The sequence below is a fragment of the Pteropus vampyrus genome, unplaced genomic scaffold, assembly GCF_000151845.1.
Source record: "Pteropus vampyrus isolate Shadow unplaced genomic scaffold, Pvam_2.0 Scaffold53, whole genome shotgun sequence".
Lineage (NCBI taxonomy): Eukaryota > Metazoa > Chordata > Mammalia > Chiroptera > Pteropodidae > Pteropus > Pteropus vampyrus.
The window spans coordinates 136796-158813 of NW_011888834.1; the positions used below are offsets into that span (position 1 = coordinate 136796).

The window sequence follows — 22018 nt, forward strand, 5'->3', positions numbered from 1 at the left end:
TTAATTTAGCTCATGAGAAAGATACTATTTATTAAACTCCTATAGTAGATATTAAAATACTTTCAAAGTAGAAGCTACCAAAGTCAAATTCTTTAAGATGTGTTTCTTGAACTCAGAGCAATTACTCACTTTTAAAAAATAAAGGCTAAATATGACAAGTTAAAAGATTTAAAAGAGTTTAACCTACTGGGAAGCAAGAGCTATAAGGAACAGTACCTACTGTTGAATGAATTCTTACTGCAAAGGGGAAAAGGAAACAAATTGGGACCAGAGGCGTAGAAAACAAACAAAAAAGAAACATAATTTAAAGGCAAAGATTTAATGGCCCATGATGATCAACCTTCTTAAAGTCAATAAATGTTCAATAAGTCTATGTCGATGGTCAGGACTCTTCTAAGTGACCTGGACAATGTTCATCCATTTAAGCATCAAGTAAATAATATCTTTCAAATATCTAATATATTCCACTTATTAGGTTGGGTGATACAATAATAAATAAAGTGCAAAAGATTCTTTTTTGAAGGACATCAAAGACTAGTTGAGGAGTTATTTATGCAAGTATAAAAATCCAATTAAAGATGATAAGCATATGTTAATGGCATACTGTTAGCACAAAGGAGAAAGCCACTAAGAGAATAGTAGTAAGTACATAAACTTAGAAATTTATTTAGAAATAAACTTAGAAAATTATTTTTTCTAAGCTAGCAATAATTCTGCACCTGTAAAAGTGTACATTCACGTTTTAGATTTAAAATCCTGGATGATCGAACAAATTCCTAGTGTTAGGAAAAGATAGAAAGAGACATACAGAGAAAATCAGAGGAAGAGAAGTTTTGTGGTAAAAATTGATGAGAAAAACAAAAACAAGTATGAGCTAAAGATAACATCAAAGAATAAAAATGAAATAAATAACTCTCAAACCAGAACTAAAAATACTGATTTCATCAAATAGAATGTGAAAAAAGAGAAAAATAAAATTAATAAAAATATAGTGTATATGAAGCACAGAAAGAGATTAAAAAAATTGCTCAATATTAGCATAATTAAAATAAATGCAAAGGGTCGAATTCACCCAACAAAACAGATTCTCAAGTTAGATGTTATCAAATATTACAATATAACAATATGTTGTCAACTAAACACTTTTTAAAAATACCATGCAAAAAACGGGAAGAAAAAGATAGAAAAATACATATTAGAGAAATGTGTCTAAAAAAATTAGGAAAAATAAATCAGAAGAAAAAAATCATAAGACAAACCCTTGAGTAACATGCTGGTAAAGAAACAATACATAAATAAGCTAGAATGATTATAAAAGTGCCTTCCATATAATTTTCAAAAATATAAAACAAAAGCAGGTAGAACTATGATTAAAAAATAGATAAATCAATAATTTACTTGAGTGTATGTATAAATATTTGAACAAAACAAGTAATTTATAGGTAGATAAAAAACTAATAGTTTTTTTTTTGTTTTTAGCATAAAAGAACATTTATAAAAATTATATAGTAAGTCAAAAAGGAAGCTTCAATTAATTCCTAGGAATAAACACATGATGGAATGTGACCTCTGGCTAAAATGCAAAGTAATCAATAATAATATTAAAATTACTATAAACTATTATATATTAAAATAAATTATTATACATCATTATTATACATCATTATACATCTAGATAATTATTATACAATAATTATCTAGAAATTAACAGCATATACTAAATGACTTTTTAAAGAAGAAATAAAGGATTTGGTACTAAAGAACAATGAAAGCACTAAGTATCAAAATTTCGAGACACTGCTAAAGCAGTTTTTTGTACTAAAAACTATTGAGCGAGGCATTCTATTCATGAAAACCAAAAAGGAATAAAGCATTGAAAGAATCACATAAAACTCCAAGGCTGGTACTTGGGAAAATCTTAGAAACTAGACACAACTCTGGAGAAACTCTTCAAGCAGAAAAAGTATTAGGTTGCATGTAAAAAAATACAAGCTGAGATCATGGAAATAATAGATACGCCAGAATGAAAACAATAAAGAAAATCCTGAGCAACTCTTTTTTTTTTTTTCCAGTCATATTCACTTATCTGGCATTAGAAAAGAACCTCAGGCAAAAGCTTTATTTGAATAAGAGAATGAAAAGAATTCCATCTAGATAGCTAAATTCGTCATAAATTAATGAGAATTTCAAAGAGCTGAGATAATAGTGGGGAAAAACAGAACAATTGGAAGACTTTTTCAGTGATTTGCATAAGAATTAATCATAAGGATGATTTTCCCAAGATTTTTCTTCATCGTGAGGATTGAATGTTCTTTCGTTTACATACGTTAGAAGACAGCAGGTGATTTATGGAAAAAGTAGTGGAAAAGCTGACTTCTGCTTAAATATGCTGTGTTTCTAGTGAAAATACACTTTCAATAGACATTTATTTTAGATTATGGAACGTTTTGGAATAGAGCTTGAATTAGGAATGGCTGTGTAAATATGGAGAAATAAGTTTGAAAATATTGCTTGGAGACATAAATATAAGTGAGATTTCTGGACAGTATTAAAAATGAAGACCAAAAGAGAGCAAAAGTAAGGCAGCATCACTGAGTTTAAGAAAAATTGGGAGACAGAAGGAAAGAGTTGAGAAAGACAATGAAAAACTCATTGTGATATTTTAACAGTGTGTTTCCTAGAGGCTATTTGGGAAATACAGTTAATCTAGTTCACTCATGGAGTGTAGGTTCATGTAGCACTTGCACGGAACCTCAAAAACAGAAAACCAAATTACTTTGTTTTCATTATTTAAATATATAGAAAAATTTATTAGCTGCAATTCAAATGGTGTTTATCATAGTGATTTATTCTGCTGCCATTTAAAATCAAAATGAAATAACAACAGTAAAATTGGAGCTTAGTTTAACTTAGAAAGCTAAAACTTCATCACTGAGAATTGCACTGAAGCCAGAGGAGAGAATGTGGCCCCATTTATATGTTCCAAGTTCAGACATTTTCCTTATCAAATCTAAAGGCCTGCGTCATAATGTGCTTTATCCTTAAATCTCAACAGAGTTTACCTGACTGTTTTTATAAAAGTTAGAGGTTCAACATACCATTTATTTCTTCGGTCTAGAATACCCTTCATTCAACTTCATAAAGAATTCTGGAATCAATACTGTGAATGCTTGCTTTTGGGGGTAAACAAATTGTGTTAGTTTCATTTATTTCTCTCTTATTCTAATACTCATTTTTTTTTACTCTCAAGTTCAGCCAGAAAATATTGGCTAATTACCATGACAAATTTGCTTCTCCAAAATTCACATCAGTAGAGACTTAATAAAATATCAATAAAAATATTAACTCATATATGCTACAGAGAGAATTCTGCAATGAAGCTATGTTTTTCATAAAATGCTTTATTTAATCTTTAAAATAGTATGTAGTTTTCAGGTGCTGTTGTTTCTAATAATATGTAAAATTGAGAGACGATCCTAGTGAAGATAAGCTAAATATTAAAATGATCACTAACAAATATTAGATTGTTATTAGTGTCTGAAGTTCAGGATCCAGTACATAGTCTTTTTTTTTTTTTTTTTTTTTTTGTAAATTGGCTGAAGGAAGTAAAACATAAGGCTATCTTTCCAAAAGACAACTTTTCAATGATATCACAGTTTTATTTATAAATGCATCTTGTTTATTTGCTTCAGAAACAGCTAATCTATAAGGGAAGGAAACACAACTATATTATGACTTAGAGTATGCCCCTAAGGAATTTAACAGAACAAATCAATGTACAGATGTACAGTAATCAGGGTAAAAACAACAACAACAAAAAACCCTAAAGATTTAATTCCTAGCCTTTAATTTTTGCCATAAGAAAAATTTCTAAATGGGCTATTTTTCCCTAGGTGAAAAAGAGAACTGGAAGATTAATCTTGTAAGAATATTGAATGATAATTTCTTGGAGTCATACTAAAGCGTTGTTGTTTATTAAAAGACAAAGATCCTATAGGATACATAAATTATCACTATATTTATGAAGGGTCTAATTATGTATTTCATATCTAAAGAGAAATGTAGGTAATGAGGAAGACACCACCAGTGTGAGAAAGTTAAAGAAATTTTAATTATTCAGGTTGGAAAGGAAAATATAAGGAAATAATTGGTGAAGAAAGGACTCTTTTTCCACAAAGAACAGCCTAAATCCTTAAAGTTACAAAAAAAATATTTTTAAGTGTCAATTTGAAAAAAAAAATTCTGACCAAAATTAAAAAAAAGCTTTAAAAATATACTTTCATGGGGTTTTGGGATAAACATATCTAAGGATGGATGGGATGTTTTTGCTTTTTTAATTTTTTATATTAATTTCCAAATTACATTTGATATGACTCAGACTGGTAACTCTGGAATTTATGCTAAGACTTAGTTAAGGCAAAAGATAGGAGTCAGGCAATGATTTTTCACAAGTATTTCCTAATAATCTCTACTGTTATTCAAGCTATTTTATAATTTAAACAGTGTGGATATTAATCAAAATAATACTTTGCTTTTTGTTTGACTAGTCAGAAATACAGACAGTTCTTGTTTTCTGAATGTTTATTACCTAAACCTCTGCAGTTACAATGTTGATTAGAAAGCAGGTTTTTCCAAGATAAAAATATTCACTAATGAACTAGCTGCTTATAAATCAGTCCCCACTTAAACATTACATATTCGATCCTATTTAATGCCATGACCATTCTCTCCCAATCTGTCCACATCCTTGTAGGTTGAATTTTTGCCAATTATCAGATATTCTAAACATATGACAATATAATAAAAACATAATATAGTTACAAGTCTTAGAAAAGATTATGTCACAATAATTTTGTATCCATTACACATATTATCATTTTAATCCTAACCACAATTTAATGAGATAGGTTTAATTTCCATTTGAAATATCAACAAATTAAGGTGTAGAAAGATTAAGTGACTTTCTCAAAGTTACAAAGCTAGGAAGTTAACAGAGCAAACCCCTATGTATTAATAACTCACAAACTTATAGCAAGCATCAATCATTTTAAAATTATTTCCAAATATTTATAAATTATGACTCTGATATTCTTAAATTAGCTCTATCAGTTAAATATACCCAGTAATTTCACTTGTTTTCTCATATGAAAAGAGTTCCCTCCTCTGCCTATTTCCTCCCCGTGGCTGTCAATCCATGTATTAAAATTGGCCTAAACCAAGATATGCAGAGCTGGTCACCCTTTCTTGGTGATAGTGCCAATCATTCTGTGATTGCCATCTAGCAACACTCGTACACGAGAGGCAGCTGCAAAGAACTCTTGACTGAGACCACAGCTACAGTTAGCTAAGTACCACAGTGGGATTCTATGTGCCCCATTCCACATTTACCCTATTCATTCACTTGACTAAATGCAAAGTATTTTGTCTTTGCTCCAGTTAAATATCATATCGCTAGATTCAGTCTATAATCCTAACTTGATGATCCATATCTTTCTTAGTTAATCATCCAGAAAACTGAACAACATACCTTTCTGCACTGCCGAAAGGGCAGCCCTGAAAAAATTCTGCAACAATGCACCAGAAGTATTCCTCTTGATTGATTACTACTGAAAAAAAAGAACAATTGCTCTTTAAATTAGTTATAAATCACTTAAACATATTATTATTAACAATATTTTGAAGTCCTTGTTTGTAAGGATAATATTAGAATCCACAGATATCTTCCTGAAAACACTATTTATAGTTTCCCTTAATATCCCAATATACTTTGTAATAAGATCATGAATGTTTTCTGTGATCCTTCCATTTGCTATTTACTGCTCAGAGATGTCAATGTTTTCTTTCTTCCTTAATTCATTCCCCAAATAACAACCAGTTTCCCCAACCCTCATACTCCAAATGACCCTTCCAGAAATGGCCCCAGTGCCCAATTTCAATAATTCCTTAAACTGTGCAGTGTGTTGCTGCTCCCTATATAAGAGAACAAATTCTGGAAAATTCATTATAACTCTAAATTCTTCATTAAAAAACAACATAAACTATGCCAGTCCATTAATTTTCCAGGCTCAGTTTTCTCTTTTATAAGATAAGTGAGCTACATAATCTTACAAAGTTTCCCTCAACTCTAGGATTCCATAAATTTTTTGAATATACAAGATCATAAATCTGACATGTAAAATGAAGTACTTAGCATTAGAAACCATGGCATATCTACAAAAAGGATCAAGAGGAAAACAAAATGCAAGAAGTAAACATAATATCATGAATTATCTATAATGAAGATCAAGAAGCAACCAACTAGAAAACAAAAAGATAAAGATAAGGAAAAAATAAGTAATGAAAGTTTGGAGAAAATAATATATTTTAAAAAGACACATAAGAGTGTGATTAAAGAGTTTACGTTAATAAATTGGTGAAATGGACTTTGAAAGTATTTTAACACAATTCTGAACTAAAAACCTGGAAACTGTGAGTAGGGATGTTGATGGCCATGGCTGCTAAATTAATACCTTTTCTTCTGGGGCAGCTATGCTCATAGATTCCTATGAATGGACTCGCTTTTGTGGTTAAGTATTCTGCTCACATTCCAGGAATTTTTAAAGATATTTATAGAATGTCTAGTCAAATTTCCAGGATCTCAGAAATCCTAAGTGTCCTGTATTTTCACAATATATCCCTCCTGTAGTCTCTGGTTCCTAGGAATATTTTGATTTTTCTGAATCTGTGTCAGGGTAGAAAGAAAAGTTTAGATGCAGATCTAAAAAAAAAAAAAAAAATGAAAGAAAAGAAAATTGTTAAAAAAAATGATGCTAACAAATTTTTAGCACTTGGCAGAGTAAGGAATATTTATACCACTCCCCAGTCCTGCAAGGGAACTGTTGATTTAAAATAATTATAATAATTATAATGAATTCATAAATGCGAAGGTTTTCTGCAACATTCCCTTTATAAATTAGTATGGTACAAATACACCATCCAAGGAAGTTAAAATATTTTCTAGAAATAGTGACTTTTTTCCTAGGTCACCAATATTCTCATGAATTTTTTGAATGTTGCTATTTTGGACCTGCTGGATGATATCTGTGAGTACTCTGGGCACAGACAATGGTAAAAATCGCTCTAGATGTGGTTAACACTCTCCTTTGTTTTCCTACTATCCTCAACCTAATTACAATCACTGTTTCTGTCATTTCTATTAGAAAATAGCCTTAATTATATCCCTTGAATGCAAAAACTCTCTGTTCCTAGAGTTAGTTATGGATTAGAACACAAAGAAAAAAATATCTTGATTGTATGGATTGCAATACAATTGAACTATTTAACAAGTAATTTTGTTAAATATTTAACAAATATTCTCTAAAATAATATAGGGATAATTCAAACTGAGTTAATTATCTTCTATCTGTGCTAATTGTCTTTGAGCACTTTAATGAATTTCCTGCAGAGACAGACATTTTATAATATTTCACCTTGAAGAGAAATTTATAATTTTATTCTCTGGTGTTTATCCAGTCATATTAAAATTTCTTCTGTTTCATAATGATACTCTTCAGATGCTTCTGGAAATAAGAATTTGAAGTGATCTTCTCACTAATATCGCTAGGGACTTCCTTCCCTAGAATTAGCTTAGTTTTTGATTCTTGTAAATTATTAGTTATACTGAAATAGCAGACATCGAAAAACCTTGAGACCAATCAAAAGATTATTATAATGCCTCTTATTCTCTACTCAAAACATCACATAACCTTTAGATATTGCCAAGCTGATGTTGGCTCATAGAGTCTGTTTGTTATAGCTTGAGTCTACAAAGTAAGTTATTTCATAAATGTGAGCAGATCTGAACTTCCAGCCTTCTGGTAGACAGACACAATGTTTTTCCACAAGCAGAAATCCATCCAATCGCATACCTTTTCCTCATTAAAAAAGGCTGATAATCAGTTCTTCTGAGTTTAGTTGAGATTTCTCATTAGAACTTTAAAACACTGGATGTTCAATGAGTGGTAATTTTATGAAGTTTTGAAAAATGTGAACAAGTTATTAGTGTGATTGTCATTTAAGAGGAGCAGATAGGAGTCGAAAATTATATTTCTACCATTCCTAACAGAAAGGGAGAGAAAGATTAAATCTATGGTCTGTACTGAAGTGTTTTAGGTCCTCGAAGAGCAATGTACCCAAAGTACTAGTAGAATAATAGTTATAGGTTATTTATACCAGAGAGGTTTAGAGAAAGCACAATCACTAAGAAGGTAATTTAGCAGGCCTATAATGAAAATAAAACCACATGTAACAACCACGATTATGGTAAGATTATTCAAATTAAATGCACAAACTATAAATAAAAATGTTCTGTTTAAATAATTTTGACGTAGCAGTTGTTTCTTGTCAGGTCAATAAAACTTACTTGAGTAATATTTCTCCTGGCAATAATCAGCAAGCATGTGCCAAGTCTGAGCATATTCTTCCTTTTGTTTTTAAAAATTCCAGCTGCTAGTTAAAAACATAAGCATTTGCAAGCTGGGTCAAACTTAGAAATCTTAGTCTCTCTCTCTCTCTTTCCCTTTCAGTTGAGAAGCTGGGTCAAATATGATTCTAGTTCACTTTTAAAATTAAATGTGAATCTACAATTTATTAATAAATTTCAAAACTCATTTTGAACATCAATATTTTTTCAGCCTGCATTCTCCCTTCAAATAAGTATTTTTTATAGTATAATATTCATGGTATAAAGTACTAAACAATAAGCTCTTTTTTCTTACGTATTTTTTAAAATATCAAGGATCATTTGATTTTAAAAATGATAATATAATACATTTGAATGACATCTTCAAAATCAGCATGTTTGTACTGGAAAATTTGAATAATATGCTTTTACCTCAACTAACGATCTTCTTCACTAGTGTTATCCGCTTTCAAGTTTGCTTCATAACCCTTCTCTGTGTGTGTATACACACACTGAATGTATGATTATAAATATAAAAGACATTTCAAACCTAAAAATACAGATAATTAAAAAATAATATTTTGTAGCGAACATATTAACATTGCCACTTTACTTCAGATTTAGTTTTTATTTCTAGTCTGATGGATGTGAAATTGTATCTCATTGTATCTTTATCTCCCTGAAGTTGAGCTGTCTTTATTCTGCATACTTCATGACTATTGCTGTTTCTTTTTTGTCTATATTGTCTGTTTTAATCTCTGATTTTTATGATATTAACTTTTAATTTTTATTTATATGTGTTATTCTGTATATGTTCTTGATATTTTAACTTTATATCTTTCATAGTCCAGAATGTTTTAAATATGTATGTGCATATATACATATTAAAATCTATCTTTTTCTTAATAAACAATGCCTTTTACATGCCAAAAATACAAAACTATTATGTGCTTTAACCTCAAAATTTTATAGCACAGGTTGTGCCTACATTTTAAATACAAGTAGATTGTTTTTTTGTGTTACTCTTTTTCTAAATCTATAGACATTTTTCTATTATTATTTATTAAAGTTTTTATATATGAGTCTGATCCTCGACTTTCTTCCGTACCCTTTATCTTATTGGTACCAAGGCTCTATACCTGAGGCCACTTGAACACCATAGCTTTGTTTATATATTTTGTCCTCTGTTAGGCGAGTCTGCTTCCTGACATTTTATTTTTCAAAACTGCCCTCACTATGCATATACTTTTACATTTCAGATTAATTTCCAGTTGAAAATTACATTAGGATTTTTATTTCAATTGCATTGATCAATTATGAGAGAATAACATTTTCACAACAGAGTTCTTCTGCCCAAGACCACAGCTTGTCTCTATCTTTATTGCAATCTTATTTTCTTTCAATAATGTTTAATTATTTAATTTTTACATTTCTTTCTAAGCTCATGACTATACATATTATATTTTTTGCTGACACTGAGAATAAAAATTTCGTTCATATTAATCTTAAAATGTGCAACATTTAAAATTCATTTTTCTAATAGATATTATATTGGTTTTTATCTTAGTTGTCCAGAGATGAGAAGGGGTGGAAATGCCTATAGTGGATAAAATCATGGGGCAGGAAAGACAGCAAACAGAACAAAATGGGGGATCTCCAGTGCAAATATTAAGAAGCAGAAGTTCTTCTCAAGTGAGTGAGCAATGTTCGGAGGAGGCAGAGAGTCTGTCTAGGTGCCATGAGGACACTTACCCTCACCTGTTTAGAATTCAGTGGACGAAGACAGTGCAACAGAATGATAAAAGCTTCAGAAAGGTTAGAGAGATTTGGGAAACAGATGTCCTGTGTCATATTTCCTTCTAGGAATTCCTTTTTTTAAAAAAAAATTAATTAATTAATTAATTAATTTTTATGGTGACATTGGTTAACAAAATCCAATAAGTTTCAGCTGTACACTCCAACAGTAAGGCATATATATATTTACACTTCTTCCAAGAATTCTGAGAGGGGTCCACTTTGGGTAGCCCCAGCCAATATAGACAGCCATAACAAACAAAAACTATCAGTGTGGCATATTTAGATACAGAGGTAGGCAGATGACAGAAAATAGGTAGGTAGGTAGGTAGGTAAATAAGCTAAAGCAGTACTTGCTCTTTTTGTTGTTGTTATAGCTGTTATTACTTGAAAGAGATCTAGAAGTCCCCACATAGTCCATGAATATGTCATGTTGCTGGATATCCCAATTTCCAATTGATCTACCATAGGGTTTACAATAAAGTTGTTCCCATATCCTTTTATTTGGGGAGTGTAAAAACTTAAAACAATGACCGAAGGCTATGTATGTGAAGAGAAGGAGTAGTTAGTTGAAGGGTCTGGCCGAACCTTTATATCACTACTGATACACCTTGGCAACAAAGGAAAAGATCAGAGCACAATGATGCCAAGAGAACAGACCATGAATTTTACCAGCCTCAGGCTTTGTTTCATACAAGAATACAACTCCCGACCAGTGGCCAAATATCCTGCAGCAGAGGGTAAAAAGGACCAGCAAAACCACACAGATTCGAGTGACCTTCCACTCATTTCTCTTTGTTGCCATGAGAGTAGTTAAGCTTGTCCCTGTCATCAGGATGACCATATCATTTATCATCAAAATGGGGACACTTTTGAGAACAAAGTAAGGGCGCCACAGATATTTAAATTATTATAGTGTGTAATATTTATTAATTAACTGACAGGTTTTTTTTTTAGGTTAGTGGATGAATAAAATAGTTCTAAACTATTTTTTAAATATAATCCTTTCTAAAGAAATAGATGCAGGTATATGAAAGCAAATCAAAATAATTTGGAATTATCTTTAAAGTTGTAATTTTGGTACTAAATCTGAAACTGTTGACACTGTCAGTTGACTCTGCTGAATAGACTCAGTTTTTTTTACTGAGAGAATAATTTCTATATAGTTGAGATAACTAAAATACTTGATCATTTCAGAGCTTAATTTTACTTTCTTTTGTGTTGAAGTGAGTAACTATTTCAGCTCATATATTTCTACAGATGTTGCCTTCATCTTGAATAACAGTGCCTTTTATCAACAACTATGTTTATAGGACAAAGTCAAATTAGTTGCTTCTGTTTAGGAATCTTTTTAAAATTCTTTGCCTAATTTAAGTGCTGGAAAATATGCCTTCTTAATTCTATTCCATATAAATTATCCAATTAAAAACAAGTGGTCCATCGATATAATCTTCCCCTAAGCTAAGACTCCAAAGTACTGATATCAAATTAAAAAAATAAATATTGTATATCGTTTGAGACCTCATTGCTTCTCTATTTCTATTGTAGGCATTAATCTCAAAGTGTTCCTGTTTAGGAACTTCATTTTTATATTCCTATTTGTTAAAAAGCTTCAGAATATAGAATTTTAGTTCTCCAACTGTAAAATAATTTGATTTAATATTTCCAACTAACTATGAACAAATGCGACTAAAATTTAGAGGACTAATTTATCAAAAGTTCAATACCATTGCAGAACATATAAATTGATTTACAAAGTAGTCCTTCACATGTTCAAACTTTTAAAAACTTTAACTGATGACAAGCAGTAAATAGAGAAAACATGTTGTGCCATGATGAAATATAATTTTAATTCAACCTCAACTTTGTTACACACAAAAAATTATAGTTTGGTTTCTGCGTTTACATAAACAAGTTATAATTTTAACAATTACAGCTTTTTGATTAATAGAATGTGACAGAGGTTATGAATGTAAAATAACTCACATATGCATCACCAATTCCAAGAACACTGCAGTTCCATAGATTTCTTAATTTAGTAAGAACGTAGTTTTTATCACAATGACAAGTTCTAACAAATATTTTATTCAACTCCATCACAAACGAGTGACATTTATTTTCAAGGTTGAACTTTTTAAATGAATTTAAGAGAGACTTTACAATAGAATTTACAAGGACAGCACATATTTCATCTTTAACAAATGTATTTCTAAAAGTTTTGCTTTGATTACAGAATTGAATGTAAAAATTAAACGCGCTTAAAATTAATTAATTTTCTCTTTGAAGCAAGAAATGAGACTGAAACAAACCTAACATCATTTAATTGCTTGCAAATTTCCTGTTGTGCACTTTTCCAAGAAAACTTGGTATCAAAAAAAGGGAAATTAATTCAGAAAACAATCATTTGATCTAAATAAAAACCATTTCTCATAAAGTGTTATGTAAATGCTCCCCCTGCAAATGCACATATCAAATGATCATCTTTTGGCAATATTCTTAAAAGGACTGTAACTTCTGAAATAAATGCTGGTGTGTTTTTAGTTCATTTGTGTCTTGTGACTTTATGTGGACAATGATATTTCTGTGGCCCCTTTGGTGAATGTTAAAAATAAACTACATTTTGTTTAAGTTGCACATTCACCGTTGACTTTCTTGTGACATGGAAATTCGGTGCTTAATTTTTTAGTAAATATTGAACTTTCATTTCTTTTAGCCCATTGCCACTAGAGGGGTTTATTATAAAATATGAATATTGCTAATAATAAAATAAACAAATGTTTCAAAGAATTCAGATTGCTTTCTATATGGCCTATAGCAGCATTGCTTAGCTTTCGTTTACAACTGAAGTATAATTTTCTATGACATTTGATACTTCACAGATGTCACATATTTGTACACCAAGTGGCCAGCAGGGGGAACAAAGTTGAAAACTGTCACTACTCAGATTAGGAGTTAGCAGCGCTTGAAAGGGTCTGGTAAAGACAGATAGATCATTGCTGATGTTGGCTGTTTTACAGATTTAGCTTAACATTTAAATAGTAAAATAGTTTCATACTCTCTTATATATATCATGGAAGAATCTAGAAGTAAAATGGAAGACCTACCAAACCAATAATGATGTATTTTAAAGCAATGTTTAGTAATAGTACTCAATCTAAAAATGAAAAATCTGGAACAAGTGCTAAATCAGAGGGGACATGAGGAAAAAGAAGTAATCTAGGGATGTCTTGGCAAACCAAGATGGATGGGTAGCTTTCTTATAACCAAGTGATTTCTTACCTAGGAGAAAGGAAGGAAAAGAGAAATCCTGAATGATTAAATACTTTCTCTTAAGACTAAGCTCCCAGAAAGAGATGGTCATCTTTAATTTGGTAAAATTTCTCAAGTCCACCCTAATTAGAGGGAGTGGAGGTGTCATATTTGGATACAAACAGCTATAAACAGTTGAAAACAAATGCCCCAGTATTTTTCACATCTGAATATAGTAAACATTTATTTCAATCCTGCTACACGTGAGTAACTGTTACTCATCCTATGGTCATCCCTTTGAAAGAGTTTCTCTGATACTCCTGCTCTCATCCCTCAGCTTTAGCTTAGAACCCTTTTCCTGTACTGTCATAGACCTCTCTGCTTACCTCTGTAAGGCGCTTCACAATCTGTCGGTTTATCCACTTTTATTGTCAGCTGCCGCTGTGCTATGAGCATCTTGACCGGAGCCACATCATTTGTAGTTTTAGCACCTTACATAGGTACTTATAGAGAGTAGGCACTCAGTAATTATTTATTCAAATTAACGAATCAGGAAAATTAATTCTAAAGCAACATTTCAGTAATAAGATTTTTTTTCTTGTGTGTCACATTTGAATGTTTTTATCGACGAGATTTGTTAAAGAGACTTTATTTTTTAGAGCAGTTTTAGTTCCACAGCAAAATTGAATAAAAAATACAGGTTTCCCATACACATTCCTGCCCCCCACACGTGCACAGCTTCTCTCAATATCAGTCCCTCTCACCGGAGTGGTGCATTTATTACAATCCATGAATCTACATTAGGGTTCCCTCTTGGTGGTGTACATTCTCTGAGTTTTGACAGATATATAATAACATGTATCCCATTACAGTATCATACAAAATAGTTTTGCTGCCCTAAATATCTGTTGTGCTCTGCCTGTTCTTTCTCCCCCTACTCTAAACCCGTGGTAACTGTTGACTTTTAGTGCTGCTACACTTTTGCCTTTTTCAGAATGTCATGTAATAGCAGTCAGTATGTAACTTTTTCAGATTGGCTTCTTTCACTTAGCAATATGCGTTTGTTTCCTCCACGTCTTTACATGACTTGCTAGCTCATTTCTTTTTAGTGCTGAATAATATTCCATCATCTGGATGTGTCATAGCTTATTTATCCTTTTACCTACTGAAGGACATCTTGGTTGTTCCAAGTTTCGGCAATTATATATAAAGCTGCTATAGATAACTGTGTGCAGGTTTTTGTGTGAACATGTTTTCAAATCATTTGGGTGAATACTAAAGAGTATGATTGCTGGATTTTATGGTAAGAGTGTATTTACTTTTATAAGAAAGTACCAAACTGTTTTTCAAAGCTACTGTGCCATTTTTGCATTCCCATCAGCAATGAAAGAATTCTTTTGCTCCATGTTCTTCTCAGTACGTGGTGTTGTCGATGCTCTGGATTTTGACCATCATAATATGTATGCAGTGGTATCTTATTGTTTTAATTTGCAATTCCTAATAACATATAAGAATTTTTAAAAAATGATTATATATTATCATATGTTATCTTATAGACAAGCATCACCCCATATCTTATGTTTAATTAGAAATGGAAAAAAAACTTATCTAAATACGTGAGAGGGAAGTGAGAAATTGGGAATTTTGATGCTTTTTTGCAAATGGCCCAAGGAATATCTCAAAGAAAAAATAACAATTCTTTACTTTCAAATATTGTAGCCTTCTACAGCATATTAATTTAACTCATTTTTGTGCTTAAAATTATGATTGATTATTTAAATATATATCAGAAATGTATTTTTCTAAGATGTTTGCATGCATATGTACACATTTTTTTAAAGATTCTAAATATGTACATATTTTAAATATTTTAAAATATGTACATATTTTAAATATTTTAAAATATGTACATATTTTTTTAAAGATTCTAAATAAATCCGTGTCAAGCTCATCACTCACCAAGGCTGATAAGTTCAATATTATAAATTCTTCAGGATACTCTCTCCCACATAGGGTTATAAAACAGTGTCTGGGTCTATGGGAGTCTTGAATCAAAATCTGTCAGGCTATATAGCCACGCTGCTGCTTCTACTTATGAGTATTGGTCACTACCAAATACTGATCATTGGCTAGCGTTCTGGCATTGCCCACTCTAAATTAGCTCCAGAGAGATCACTCAAGAAGTTCAGGCTCCAGAAGCCTTTTCTGTATCTCTCAAAATTACATCTATGTCCTATTTTCCAGCCCCACAGATATCACACTGCTGTGGTCCATTCGATATTCTACCACCCTAACAAGGCTATGTGAAATTAGCACAGGTTTTTAATGTTTATATGTACTTCGATGTCTTTCTAGACTTTATCTTGATTCCTTTGATCAGTCTTTCTGTTTCTATAAGAGTACCAAGTGTTTTTTTTTTCTTTTTCTATAGTGCATTTTAATTGGATTGATTTGTAAGACTATATTTGATTATATCATAAAATCAGAGGACTGGCTGGAAAATGCTTTGGAGTTCATCTATTTTAACTAACACAATAATGTGTGTTTCCTGTAACTTTCCTGGCAAATGATTTCCCAGCCTCTGCTAGAGAGAAACTTGTTATCTTACCAAATCCACTCACCATTTTTTAGAACATTGTAATCACATTTAGCTGAAATGTGCCTTCTTGAACTTCCTATTCTGTTTATTACTTTTCTGTCTTCACCTTTATTTTTCCAAGGCATTCTCTAAGATTCTTCTTATAGCTTTTAAAAAAACCATGTTATTGCTCTTGATAATTTTGGATTTTCTGTAATTCTAATATCATCTGTATCTAGGTGACTCTCAAACCTGTATTTTTGATGTTGATCTCATTTTCAACATACAGGTCTGTGATTTCAACAATTTTCAACATAAAAGTTAATGTTCAGACTTGTTAGCACCAACATCTGCATCTCCTACCAGCATCTAAAATAAACTCATCACACACACACACACACACACACACACACACACACACACACACATCTTCCTCTTTTTTCCCTTCTCTATTTATAATTTAAGTATTCAAGCCCCTGCTACATGTCCTATGCTATTTTAGATACTAGAAAATATGTCAGTGACGAAAACAGAATGATCTCTGCTTTTATGAAGTTTAAATTCTAGAGGCTAAGTAGAAAAATAAAATTAAAACTTGATCAAGATATATACCATGTCAGATAAAGATAAGTTCTATGGAAAAAATAAAAAGGAAAGGGCAATTATAGATTGATTGGAGAAAAAGTGTTTTATAAGATGAGAAGCCTACTTTAATGACATGAGATATAAGCATACTGTGGCATAGCTACATGTCAGTGACTCAGACTTGAAACTTTGAGAATTTCTTTAACTTCTTATTTTCCCTTAAATATATATTTAATTATTTTCCAATTTTGACAAAAAATTTAAATTAAATGATTTTTTAAGAAAGTTTATTTGCATTCTTGGGAAGGCAAAGAAAAAAGCTCTCATTCTTTTGCAATGGTCCATCAGCAATGTAAATTAGAGGCAATATTTCAGTAAATTATAATCCCCATTTTAGCACAAATTGGTTAAGGAATTTTCTTCCAGCTTATTTTTGTTCTGATTTATAAACCCTTTAAAAATATTGATCTATCTTATTGTGGTAAGAACACTTAGCACGAGTTCTACACTCTTAATTTTTAGTGTGCAATATGTTATGTTGACTGTAAATACAATGTCATACAGCAGATCTTTAGGGCTTATTCATCTGTTTGACTAAAACTTTTTGCTTCTTGATTAGTAATTCTCTTTTTTATTTCCCCCAGCTCCTAAACCACTACTGCAACTCTCTGATTCTATGAATTTGACTACTTTAGATACCCTGAATAAGTGAAATCAAGCACTATTTGTCTTACTATGACTGCTTTATTTCACTTAGCATGTCCTCGAGGTTTATACTTTTTATCACAAAAATTAAAGGTAGTTCTCTACCATGTGATCTAGTAATTCTACTTCTGTGTATTTATCCAAAAGCATTGAAATCAGGATCGCAAAGAAATGTTAGCATTCCTATGTTTATTGCAGCACTACTTACAGTAGCCAAGATGTGGAAACAATCTACATGTTCATTGACAGATGAATGGATAAAGAGAATGTGGTGGATACATACAATACAATATAATTCAGCTTTTTAAATAAGGACATTCTATAATCTACAAAAAAAAAAAGAAAAAATCCCCAAACATAAAAAAACTCTTTAGTTTCTGAAAGTGATAGTTCCTTAAAGGTTAGTTGCAAAGTGAAATTGGAAACCATATCAATGGACTCTTCATACTTTTGTAATCTTGAACTTTGAATGAACATTTTACCTATGCACGATATTTAACATTACTTTGGCCATTTGGAAAGGAGTAGCGTAATGAATTATTAAGATTTTCCTAAATTGATATATGTCGTTGTACAATACTGAAAGGTCACATTTGTTAATATTACCATCAAACTGATCAAAAAATATTTAAGTATTGAGGTAATAACTTTTTCAAAATTCTAATTATGACTCAAAAGATCAAAATCTATCATTGATGACAAACATTGTTAGTTTTTTCCCTAGACAGGATAGATTCACTCACTTCTTTTATTTTTAAGAAAATGGCCTCCATATACCTAATTATAATAACCATAGTTTGCCAAACATCTTTTTCTCAAGTAAAAAAGGTGTTTCAAGAAAAACCAGTTGGTTTAACTTGCAAATCAGTCATGCCAGAGCTTTTCCTTAAAAGAATCATCAAATTGCAGTATGCATCTGAACGTGCTTTGACACACAGAATAGTAAAAGGATGTTTATAGAAAGGTCAAAATTTAATAAAATTATCCATCAAAAATCAAGAACATTCTTAAATAAAAGTGGCATTGCTCCTACTGCGAGATACAGCAGTAAAGAATACAATCACAGCCAGCAGTTTGGTGCCACTGCCTTTAATTATGCAAAAGCAGTAGTTTTACCTGCTGTTGTTTTTTTCGCCATTTGGGCAAATGTCAACACAGTGAAAAAGGCAAATAATGTCTTGTGATTACGAAAACAGTTTGGCCTCGTGAATCCCATGAAAGGATCCTGCTGGAGTAATGTTTCTAAGGCACAATTTTTGTCACATTGCTCCTTTGCTCAAAAGATTGAGATGTTTATCATTGTCCACAGAGAATTTAAAAAATAGAACTTTTCAGCCTGGAATTTAAACTTTATACAAACTTACATTAATTTATCTTTTCATTCCATATCTTCTTCATGCAGACTGGTTTTATACAGATGAAGTTATTGCCATTGCTATTATAAACCATGGGAGTTTGCAGTTTCTTTCAACTGATTATATTATTTTCTTTGCCAGAGGGCCTCACTTTCACTCACATTCTTTAGGTGCAGGTCCTGCCTTTTTTCAAGGTTCAACTCAAATGAGGCCTAGCGGATATCATAGGTCCCTCTCCTGAATGCATACACCACTTTGTACCTCTCCCATGTCACTTATTTTTTGCCGGTGATAACACCTTACATTCCCTGAAACCCAGCAGTATGCATTACATACAGTCAGTGCTCAATAAATACTTGAAGAAACAAGCGTTTGGTCATATTGAGTCGTTTGTTTACAGGTTCCACTGCAGCTACCATTGTTGCAGAAATTAGAGTTAATGTCTTCGTTCCCTGAATAAAGTATTTTTAGTTGAGAAGCTTATTACATTATTACACTACAAGGCAATTCAACTCACAACCTTTGATCTCATTAGCCAGTCTGTTCTATTTAACATTCTCAGACCTGTATAAAGCATAGGGAAGGTTGGTAGACCTTTATACAAGTCTTTAAAACACTGTGAGCTATGTAGAAGAGTATTGATTTTTTTTTAAAGTTATATTTGAAGGTTTATTGAGGCAAAATAACCATTTAGTTATTTTCCTTGAACATCCAGTAAGTTACTCAGAATAAAAGAATTACCCCCTAAACATGCCACCTTACTATTTTTCTTCCGGTTTTAAACTTAAATGTTTTAGGGACTATAACGAAGTAGCATAGTTTGATTATGAAATGCCCATACCTAAATCACTTAGTGTGGATGATTACTTAACATGAGAGCAAACTAAATTTGCTGCCTATAAATTACATTAGAGACTAACTAAAGCTGTATTTGAAAGAATTTCACAGGGCTAGTTACTTTTCACAGAAGACCCTAAGAAAATTTAGAAGGTAAAAATAAAATAAGGTTTCAGTTCATTTCTCCACTTGTCTGTCTAAATTGGGAAAAAATCTCATGTATTTGGTCTTTAGTGATTGCAGGTATGGAAGGATAGGATACATGTCTTACCTGGAAACAAATAAGACTCGGTGCCTATTTTACTATCTTGATCCTTGAGAAATGTGTATCTATTTTCTCTTTAGGTAAAATGCTATTTATAACGTATATGTCAAAGGACTTAGGAATAAAAGTGAAAGCCCTGCATTATTAGCAGCCAAATTATTAATCGAAGGGTTCATAAACTGAATTCCAGTATAAGTAAGTCAAGCACGAGTCCTACTATGCTAAGTCCAGTGGTCTAGAGATATCCTCTATCTGTTCTGAAACCAGAATTCAGATTTTCCCGCTTCAGTCTGGATGACTTTACAACCTCTACCAAAGAGTGCTTGCTCCATAATAAACTTCCCCACTGATGATACTGTTGCTAAAATTTTGATGGCAGAATCTTATCCAGTCTAAGGAGATCCTCCAATCACTGACGCCCTTGCTACCATCATCCCCAAAGCCGGTGGGGTGGATGCTACTAGATATGCTCGAGCCAGGTGGGTGCACTTGGGCCTCTCGCTCCCACCAGAGCGAGATCATGGTTGGCTCTTTTGTGGGAGGGGGAATGGTGATCAGTTCTTCTCCCTACCCATTGCTCTAGTCGGCCTACCATGCCAGCTGATTCTGATCATTCTCATGGCTATCATATAAGCTATAGGAAAATCTGCTGGGAATAGTTCCTGTTGTTTGCTGCTTCATGGACCTAGAGCTTCTGCTTCCTTCATCTGACCACTTGACTTAGTTCAGAGGCCAGACTGTGCTTCCTCTCTTTCTACCTGCCTGGTGATTGTGCAATATGACAAATCTTCCCCACAGGTTCCACTCACTTTCACTCTCTTTCTGCAGCAGCCTTCAGGTGTATGTTTCAACAGCTTCTCACTCAGAAGAAAGAGAGATAAAATTCTGCTTTTCTTAAGTACATCTCCTATAGAAATATGAAATTTTAATTTGCTAAAAGATGCTGACTTATTACAAAATACATTAGTTAATTCTATCCTGAATTCACTAATAGTTCGTGCAAGTGTTTCCTCCTCTACAAACTATTTTTTGTGGATTTTCTTGTATTCTCATTTTTTTACTGAATAGCAAACATTTCTATTTAAAATATCATTTGTCCATTTTGAGACTTAGAACATAAAAGCAGATGCCATAAACTAAAATAGTCAATGATTAAATCAAGAAAGGTATCAGCTCCGGTACTTTCCCCGAACAGATGTTACAGTTGAGGTCATTTCCTAACCAATGACAATTTCAATTATTGTTTAAAGAGTCCTGAATATTTTGAGAGACAGTGAGGGAAAATTTAATGGATTAGAACCAAAATTAATTGTTGAATTCATCCAGTAGTTGCCTATATTAAGGAAGGAATGTATATGCATGTCCTTTACGGTTTCTATATGCATGTTATACTTATTATTAGTCAGCTACATTTTCTTACATTATTTGATGAATATTCCATATAAATAGACTTCAATAGACTTTCGTGAGATGGAATTGTGAGACGGAATAGTTAATTGATGGAGTTAAAATGTTTGATCTTCCCATTCCATATGAACTGTACGTGTAGTTTTCATTTGTTTGAATGCCTTTTTATGCTATAAATATTTCATTATATTTTGCCTAGTTGGATACACAATGAATGATCTCATTTTTGAATGGCAAGATGAGGCACCTGTGCAAGTGGCAGAAGGACTCACTCTGCCCCAGTTTCTGTTGAAGGAAGAGAAAGATTTACGATACTGCACTAAACATTACAACACAGGTAGGGCTTGGGTATTCTTCATTACTCTTATAACTTGTGGTTTTATCACAGTCAGATGTTTCTCAATTATAGTGTTAAGTTAATTATTTTAACTATTTGTAGCTCAGTGTTTTTTACTGTCATAGAGCAGAAAATGGACGCCTTTGGAACTTGCAGATGCTTTGACTCATTGCATATTGTTATATAATTGGTTTGTATGGGACATATTTAATTTTTTTTTTTGTATAAAAAGCCCATAGTTACACAGTAATGATGTTTTAAAAAAGTTTCTTTAATTTCTGTGTGAGCAATAAAATATACTTTTTAACCCTTCTTTTGGGCAGTAAACATTGTGTTTGCTAACAAAATGAAAGAAATAGATTTTTTTTTTTAAGGTTTCATTTGCTTCAGTTTTTCTTTTGGCCACAATTTCATGAATTTCAAGGTATTGTTACTTAAGCACCTAATATCTACCTTGACACAGTAG

At 31.8% G+C, this 22018-nt stretch overlaps 1 protein-coding gene across 2 annotated transcripts in view; it reads left to right on the top strand.

The window, feature by feature from the left end:
• Nucleotides 1–22018, top strand: part of GLRA3 (glycine receptor alpha 3) — a 133544-nt gene that overhangs the window by 77739 nt on the left and 33787 nt on the right. For both annotated transcript variants that reach the window (XM_011360250.1, XM_011360251.1), the window contains exon 6: nucleotides 21415–21552. In XM_011360250.1, the coding sequence (XP_011358552.1) occupies nucleotides 21415–21552 (138 nt within the window). The remainder of the gene's footprint in view (nucleotides 1–21414; nucleotides 21553–22018) is intronic.